The sequence below is a fragment of the Brassica oleracea genome, chromosome C4 (assembly GCF_000695525.1).
Source record: "Brassica oleracea var. oleracea cultivar TO1000 chromosome C4, BOL, whole genome shotgun sequence".
NCBI lineage: Eukaryota > Viridiplantae > Streptophyta > Magnoliopsida > Brassicales > Brassicaceae > Brassica > Brassica oleracea.
Window position 1 is genome coordinate 3,904,667 of NC_027751.1, and position 8,843 is coordinate 3,913,509.

An 8,843-nucleotide genomic window follows, 5' to 3' on the forward strand; every position below is an offset into this window, starting at 1 on the left:
TAAGAGAGTACAATTTACTATCCTATATCCATGTTCAAAATTTTGCTAGGCGCTACGCGTGCGGTTGATCTGGGCCTAGCGCCGAATCAATTAATCGGAGATTAATCGACGATTAATCGGAGATTAGTTTTCTATTATTTTATTTACATATATGCACATATATTAAATAATTACAACATAAACGTAAATCTTAGTTGGTACAGTGGTATACCCATATGTATTAAAAGTTCCCAACGTGGGTTCGAAGCCCATCTTTTGATTTTTTTGCTTTAAATCGTTTTTTGTTTAATGAGTTGGAAATTACCAATTTACCCCCGTCTTTTACCTTTTTAACCTGCGAATTTCAGACCTAATTTTCAGCGTTAATGTCATTTTTCATTGATTATCATTGTTCTTCTTTGCTATTCACGTAGCTTTCAATCACTTATGATAGATCAATCACTAAACATTCGATTTTGAACACTGAAAATTCAAAAAAGGTGGAGCTCCGAGTTTTTGGCCGAATATACCAAAATCGCCGCGGCTACTCACCGGATAGCGTCTTTCCGCCGCGTACTCGGCCGCCTGAGCCGCGTTTTCGAACACGGCCCTATATTAGAAAGTTGAAATTTGTTTTTTCGGATATTTGAGTACATGTTCGGTTTTCGGTTCGGTTAATCATATATAAAAATATAGGAACCATCGTGTATTTGTGGGTTTCGATCTAGATCTTGTTTCCGGATAATTCGGTTCGGTTTTTCGGTTTCGGTTTTTTTACTGCCTACATTTTAATATGATTCTTAATTTTAGGCCTATTTCTTAAACAGAGGAATCATATCAAACAAAAAAATTCAGTAAATTAAAAATTAATGACATCGAGTGAATCAACTGGAAAAGAAGAAAACTCTCTTCTTCTTTTTTGGAACACCACGAAGAAAACCCAAAAGTTGAATATCATCTATTCATATGTTAATATAAACCCTCTAACTAGGTGACATTTGTTTATAATGGGCCTTAATATTCGGCCTAATTAGATCATCTTCATCATGGCGCCGTGACATTTGTTTTCTACCTACTGCGGTTGACTTCTCAACAGAAAGACTAAAAACAGAGAAAATCTCAAAAAATGGAGATTTTGGCGAGCATAGCGATCATAGTAGCAACAACAATCTTCATCGTTCTATCTTTCACAATCTACCTAACACTCAAAATCTTCGCCGGAAAATCCATAAACAACAAGGAGTATGCTCCAGTACACGCCACCATCTTCGACCTCTTCTTCCACCGCGACGACTTATACGACTACGAGACGGAGATCGCGAGAAATAAGCCGACTTTTAGGTTCTTGGGTCTAGGGAAGAGCGAGATACTAACCGCTGATCCTCGCAACGTGGAGCATGTGCTCAAGACGAGGTTCGATAACTACACCAAAGGACAGAACAGCCGCGAGAATCTCGGTGATCTTCTGGGACACGGTATCTTCGCTGTTGATGGAGAGAAGTGGAAGCAGCAGAGGAAGCTCGCTAGCTTTGAGTTCTCCGCTAGAGTTTTGAGAGACTTTAGCTGCTCTGTTTTTAGGACGAATGCGTGTAAGGTTGTCGGTTTTGTAACTGAGTTTGGTCTCTCTGGAAACTCTTTTGATGCTCAGGTAAGTTTGGTTTTATAAATTTTGAAACTTGCAATGTTCTCAACTCTGTTTTGTTTTGTTTTGGGTTTGATCAGACTCTGTTTTAATAAATTTGGAAACTTTCTCAAAAGGGTAACTTTTTGTTTTGGGTTTGATCAGACTCTGTTTTAATAAATTTGGAAACTTTCTCAAAAGGGTACTTTTGTTTTGTTGGTTTAGGATATGTTGATGAGATGTACACTGGACTCGATCTTCAAAGTTGGGTTTGGTGTGGAGTTAAAGTGTTTGGATGGGTTTAGCAAAGAAGGGGAAGGGTTCATGGAAGCTTTTGATGAAGGTAACGATGCAACTAGTTTAAGATTCATCGATCCGCTTTGGAAGCTGAAACGGTTTCTCAACATTGGATCACAAGCTAGACTCAAGAAGAGCGTTGCTACTATAGATAAGTTTGTTTATAGACTCATTACCACTAAAAGGAAAGAGCTTGCCAAGAAACAGAACACTGTGAGTTCTCTCTTAAGCAGAGCCATTTATTAAAGATTTCAACTAACTTTCTTACAAAAATAAATTTGGGGGCTTTTTGAAAAAACTTGCCTATGTGTATGTAGTTTTTTACAAAAAAAATTGGAGGCCTAAGACCAAAGTTTCATTCGGCTTTGCCCATGACCGGTCCTTCTCTTATGTTTCACCCTCTTTTTTATTTATTGAATGTTAACTAAATTGTTTTGGCTTTGTACTTAGGCTGTTAGAGAGGATATATTATCTAGATTTCTAGTGGAGAGTGAGAAAGATCCGGAGAAGATGAATGATAAGTACCTGAGGGATATAATCTTGAGCTTTATGATTGCTGGGAAGGACACAACCGCTGCGTCTCTCTCTTGGTTCTTGTACATGCTCTGCAATAACCCACTCGTTCAGGAGAAGATCGTACAGGAGATTAGAGACGTGACATCAAGTCATGAGAGAACAACCGATGTGACTGGTTTCGTTGAAAGTATAGATGAAGAGGCTCTTGATCAGATGCAGTATCTCCATGCAGCCTTGTCTGAGACCTTGAGGCTTTACCCTGCTGTCCCTGTGGACACGAGGTGTGCAGAGAATGATGACGTACTTCCAGATGGATATAGAGTGAAGAGAGGGGATAATGTCTACTACATGCTGTCCCTGTGGACACGAGGTGTGCAGAGAATGATGACGTACTTCCAGATGGATATAGAGTGAAGAGAGGGGATAATGTCTACTACATATCCTATGCAATGGGAAGGATGAGTTATATTTGGGGGCAAGATGCTGAGGAGTTCAAGCCAGAGAGATGGCTTAAGGATGGCGTGTTTCAGCCAGAGTCACCATTCAAATTCATAAGCTTTCATGTTTGTACACACCCTCTCTCTCTCTCGAAGATGTGGTTAAAGAGTGAAGACATTTCTCTTTTCTAATACCTTGAGATGTTTTTGTTTCTTTTGACTGTGTGTGTATGTAGGCTGGTCCAAGGATCTGTCTTGGCAAGGATTTTGCATACAGGCAAATGAAGATAGTATCAATGGCGCTTCTTCACTTCTTTCGCTTCAAAATGGCTGATGAGAAAAGAAACGTGTCTTACAAGAGGATGCTTACGCTTCATATAGAAGGAGGACTCCATCTCCATGCAATCCCAAGGACAAGTACTTGATTTTCACTAGAACACTTGACACACTTTTATAGTCCCTGCTTCATGTACTTTACCCAAAAACGTTATGCTGCCTAAAATTCTCATAAGGTGTGAAAGTTAAGCCAAGCATTAATGAAAATTTGTGATAGATCCTCAAGAAAGATGGCAACAAACACCAAAAAAAATTCCTTTAAACTAAATAATCTGCTTATATATATTGAAAGAGTACTCTGGTTAACTCAACTGTCATAATGTTTCCAGTAAGATTACAATCTAAAGAGCGGAACATTGTGATCTATAAGTTGACAGCCAGCTAGAACAAAACAAAAAACAGAGGAGTCACACTCACACTACAAAACTGAGTTCATGGCGCATCTTATTGCATGGCCACAGAAGGAATCTGATCACCTGGTCTTGAGGTCCATCCATTTCGAGATCTATAAGCTTCAATGGCCTCTAATCGCTGCCTCTCCTTTGAAGCACTCATAGGAGTCTTTCGTGCCTGTCAGATAAATATATACACAACCATTTGAACCTTAAAACAGAAGCTATGTTCCTGAGACTTTCTTAAATTTAGAAATATAGTGAGACTATATACCTTTGGAACAAGAGCCAGTTTTGGTGGAGCTTGCACCACATCACCAAACCTGATCTCTTCATGCTTCGGGAAGTTTTCTCTGAGTGTATCTTCAGTCTTTCCTTGACTCTTTTTCTGCTTCTTAGCCTCCCAATACCTGCATCAAAGTATCACGTCATCAAACTCAAACAAAACTTACACGAAGTGGCCACTACTAAACTTACTTCTTCTTGCGTTCTTTCCTTTTAGACCGACCATCCAACTCCGCAAGCTCCTGTTCGAAACGAAGGTCTTTTACTTGATTCCTCTTTCTTTTTCTCTTTAGCTTCTTCATCTTTTCATCTCCATTGTTCAACAGTGCATCATTCTCCTGATCAGAAGAGTTTGTGTAGCCGTCACCATTTCTTTCTTCACTCACAAGCTTGACATTCTGATTACATCACATAAAGTTTTCATACTTTTAAATTATCGTAAAAGACTATATACCTTGGCAGCAGCATCTACTCTAGCTTTAGTATTATTTTCTTTCTTCTCGACAACTTGTTTAGTAGAATCTGAAGGAAGAGGATGTAGAAGAAGAAGCAGTCATATAGAGAAATTCACGAACACATAGTGGCGAAGTTATGTTACCGTGGGGAGAGGGAGAGGTGTAGTTCATGAGAACACGGAGCTTGGAAGGAAGTGCATCTTGCTCCGAACGATCACGCGGCGGAGGTAGTCTCGCCGGTCCGCCGTGAGCAGCTAGGTAGTTTTTCTCTCCTTTCCCTCCCATTCTTTCTCTAACGAATTCGAGAGGGAGGCAAGCCCTGCTTGTTTTATCAAAGGAGACCAAATTGGGCCTAGCCCCATCTCTTTAGCCCAATAATATTTCTCCGATGTGTATATGGATTAACAGTCGAAATGGAAAGAAAAACCACCGAATATAACATCAAAAGTTTGTATTCTTTTTTTTCTTTTGTAACACTTGCTCATTAATTAGAAATAAAAAGCCTCAGACCCAAGTATTTTAGCCCAATAATGGGTCTGATACACGGGAAGAAAGCAGAGAAAGTTTAGCTAGACAATCCGCTTCCATATTAAGCGATCGGGGAAGATGAGAGAATGATATCTCGACAAAAGTAGAAGAGATCCTTTGGATATCTTAACAATACCAAAGATCTCTTTTACTTACTTGTTGTTGTTGATGGCTCTGATGAGCGTTAGGTTGTCAGAGAAAGCTTTGAGTTTTTGGTGCTCAAGTTCCACTGCAGAGAGGAGGCCAGATCGGAGGACAATTGCTTCTGCTACTAGCGGTGAGGTGATCGATTCGAGAGTAGAAGACCACTGATTGAGATGATTCCCATTCCTGTTCGAGAAAATCCAAGCGATTCCAGCCCTTTTTGATCTCTTATCATAAGCCGCACCAGCTCTGCATATCATAAAGGCGCCGCTTTCAATGGTGTTTCCTTTCGATCTTTTTGCTGCAGGTACCACTTTGTTCACAGATTGAACCTGTTGTTGTGCTTTGTTCCATTCTCTTGCTAGACTAAGCGCTTTTGTCGCTGTTTCCATAGGTGATAGAAGCCGATTCTCAAAAACATGCAAGTTGCGAGTAGACCAAAGTGCCCAAAGGACCCAAGGGAGGATGATCGTCGGGACACCTGTTGGAGGAAGACATACTGTGGTCCTGAATTCTACTAGTAGCTAAGTGAACTACTTGTCTCAGGGGGATTAACTTCCAGACTTCTTGGGCAAAAGGGCAAGAGAAAAAGGTGTGCATCACAGTTTAACTACCTTTGCATTTGATACACCTCACATCTGAGTTAATTCCACGTTTTTGCAGTTGCTCCCCCAGCGGTATGGCTTCTTGGACTACTGACCACAAGAAGAGTTTCATTTTCGGTGAGCATTTTGCAGACCACACATCTTTGTTCCACTCAAATGTCTCCGTGGTAGCATCAAGAGGTGTTAAATTCTTTGTAGAAGCTGCATAGTAGCCCGACTTGTGGTGTAAGTACCAGACTGTAGCGTTCGCCATATAAAGATGTCCTCTGTGTTTGTGTGGCCAGGATGCATGAGCTGAATTTCTGTAGCCACCTGAGGTAAAAGTTCTTCTACTCTCTTCTTGTTCCACTTCATGTCTGTCGTGAGGAGATCCGCCACTGTTAGGTCTAAAGCGTGTTCTTGTATGGGTCCATATGGTTTCAACTCTGAGTCTAGAGAAAACCAAGAATCTTTCCAGATTTTAGTGTTGACCCCATTCCCAATAGCTTTACTTACTCTTCCTCTAAGAAGATCCCTGCCATGTAGTATACTCCTCCACCCGTGAGAACACACTGCCGGTAGTTAAACCTCTAAGAATGAATTCTTATGGCAGTATTTGCCTAGTAGAACCCTTGCTAGGAGACATTCCGGATTCGTAAGCAGTCGCCAAGCCTGTTTAGCTAGAAGAGCTTGGTTAAACAGCTCTATGTCTCTAAGTGCTAGCCCTCCTCTGGCTTTTGGTTTAGTTAGCTTGTCCCATGCTACCCAACACATTCTTCTTGTACCATCCGAAGAATCTCACCAAAATCTAGTTAGAATTGATTGAATTCTTTTGCACAAACTGACAGGTAGCTCAAAGCAAGACATAGTGTATGTGGGGGTTGCTGTCAGAACCGCCTTTAAAAGAGTTAGCTTTCCAGCTCTGGAGAGATGTCTCGTTGATCGACTTGAAGCTTGTTGTTTGATGCGATCCACTATGGCCGTGAACAGGTCCTTCTTCCTTCTCCCGAAGTGTTCAGGTAGCCCCAAGTACTTTCCTGACCCTCCTTCTTTATCAATCCCTAGAGCTTCTTTGACATATCTTTTTGTTTCAGGTGGTGTTTTCGATGAGAAGGTGATGGAGGATTTATTGACATTTATCTTCTGCCCCGATGCTTTCTCATACCTTTCAAGGATGTTTTTCAGCTTGTTGCAACTGGTTTGGGATGTTTGGCAGAAAAACATGGTGTCATCTACAAAGAGCAGATGATTAACCCTTGGACTGCCCCTTGCGACTTTGATCCCTTGTAAAGCATCGTCTCTTTCAGTCTTTTGACATAGTCCAGATAGAACTTGACCACAGAGAATGAATAGGTACAGGGAGAGTGGGTCTCCCTGTCTTATTCTCCGTTTAGGGTTTACTAGGCCATGTACTGAGTCATTGATCAAGTAGGAGTATGAAACTGTAGACACACACTGCATAATCAGATTCAAAAGTTTGTATTCTCTAATAACTTTTCATGTTCTTTACCACTGCAGAAACACTACAACAATTCCTTCTACTTCACTTCTTTGCAATTTGTTAAATGATTTGGTTCATGAAAAACAATGTTTATGAATAAAAAGAATATAGTAAAACCAACCGCAAAACGCCATTATTTGTTAGAATGAGAGAATTATTGAGAGTTCATTTCTGGGGAATGAAGAACATGAGAGAAAGAGAAAGTATAAGGGAAATGTAGATTTCAAAATGTAAGAGAGAGAAGGAGAAAATAGTTTCCTTAATCTAATTGTAGATCTGGATACAAGTATTTAAAGGCAAGTTGCCTCAGTACACAATACAATAAAATATTCATTGTTTTTAAATATCTTCAACGGTCTGGTTCTCTCTTCTTCTTTTCTTCAAATAAAATACTCCAGTATAGTAATCCTTATAAAGCCTTATAAATCCTTATAAAACCTTATAAGTCTCTAGCTTAATTCTTAAGTCTGGCAACTTACTTCTCAAGTCTGGCAGCTTTCTTCTCAAGTCTTGCAGCTTACTTCTCAAGTCTTGTAGCTTACTTCTGCTTCATGTCAACACTCCCCCTTAAGCTTGATCATATGGAACAAGTCAAGCTTGGAAGCCATGAAGTATTCCCTCATTAAAATCCCAACTAGGTAAAACCCTTTGGGAGAAAACCCAAGTCAAGGAAAAATAGTAGAACACTTCATGAAGGAGATATCAGTGACATGAGAGGTCTATGAGTCCCAATTTTGGATGAATGAACTCACAGACTTTAGTGTTTGCTGCCTTGGTGAAGATATCAGCTAACTGATCTTCACTTCTAGTATAGGAAGGTAAAATGATCTTCTGCTCCACAACTTGTCTCACCTTGTGACAGTCAACTTCAATGTGTTTTGTCCTCTCATGAAACACTGAGTTTGATGCTATATGTATGGCCACCTGATTGTCACCGTGCATTGTGATTGGTGTTGTTGTCTCTATGCCCAAATCTTTTAGTAAGTTTCTGATCCAAATGAGCTCACTAGTAAGCTTTCTCATTGCTCTATACTCTGCTTCAGCACTTGAACAAGACACCACATTCTGCTTCTTGCTCTTCCATGTGACCAGGTTTCCTCCAATGAAGGTGCAGTAGCCTGTAGTTGATCTCCTATCAACTCTGTCTCCAGTCTAATCAACATCACAATACCCAACAACTTCAGTACTCTTGTTACATGCCATCCATACTCCTTGGCCAGGCGCCTCTCTTAGGTACTCTCCACCATATTCCAATGATGCACCTTAGGAGCTCCCATGTGTTGGCTCACTTGATTCACAGCAAAGCACACATCTAGTCTGGTGATGATTAGATAGATGAGCTTGCCCACTATTCTTCTATACTTCTTGATATCTCCAAATGGTGTAGACTCATACTCCCCCTCTCTCAGCACCTTGTATCTTTCTTCTAATGGAGTCTTGGCATTTTTACTCCCAAGGTTTCCTGCCTCATTTAAAATATCAAGTGTGTACTTCCTTTGAGATAAGAATAACCCCTCTTTAGAGCGGCGGATCTCAATCCCAAGAAAATACTTCAACTCTCCTAAATCTTTGATATCAAAGGCATTTTTAAGAAATGTTTTAGTTGACAAAATACCTTCCTTGTTGCTACCAGTGATGATAATGTCATCCACATAGACTAAGATGACCATAATACCTTGCTTACTAGTTAATGTGAAGAGGGTGTGATCAGCTTCTGACTTTACAAAGCCTCTTCCATTGAGGGTGGTGCTCAACTTATGGTACCAAG

The 8,843-nt window shown here is 40.3% G+C and overlaps 2 protein-coding genes across 3 annotated transcripts; one reads left to right on the forward strand and one right to left on the reverse strand.

The window, feature by feature from the left end:
• The first annotated feature begins 1,037 nt into the window (after nt 1-1,037).
• Nucleotides 1,038-3,404, forward strand: LOC106337094 (cytochrome P450 704C1-like). Of its 2 annotated transcripts, none has more exons than XM_013776126.1 (5): nt 1,038-1,627; nt 1,826-2,110; nt 2,348-2,761; nt 2,851-2,976; nt 3,087-3,404. In XM_013776126.1, the coding sequence occupies exons 1-5, from the start codon at nt 1,106-1,108 to the stop codon at nt 3,273-3,275; spliced, it is 1,536 nt and encodes a 511-aa protein (XP_013631580.1). In that variant the 5' UTR covers nt 1,038-1,105; the 3' UTR covers nt 3,276-3,404. The 2 variants fall into 2 exon arrangements, with proteins under 2 accessions (XP_013631580.1, XP_013631581.1); XM_013776127.1 differs by having other exon boundaries at nt 2,348-2,694; nt 2,784-2,976.
• A 51-nt stretch (nt 3,405-3,455) lies between these two features.
• Nucleotides 3,456-4,603, reverse strand: LOC106337096 (protein SREK1IP1). Its single transcript, XM_013776128.1, has 5 exons — nt 4,462-4,603; nt 4,318-4,385; nt 4,056-4,201; nt 3,853-3,988; nt 3,456-3,756 (listed from the first exon to the last, which is right to left on the reverse strand). The coding sequence occupies exons 1-5, from the start codon at nt 4,601-4,603 to the stop codon at nt 3,631-3,633; spliced, it is 618 nt and encodes a 205-aa protein (XP_013631582.1). The 3' UTR covers nt 3,456-3,630.
• Between the last annotated feature and the right edge of the window lie 4,240 nt (nt 4,604-8,843).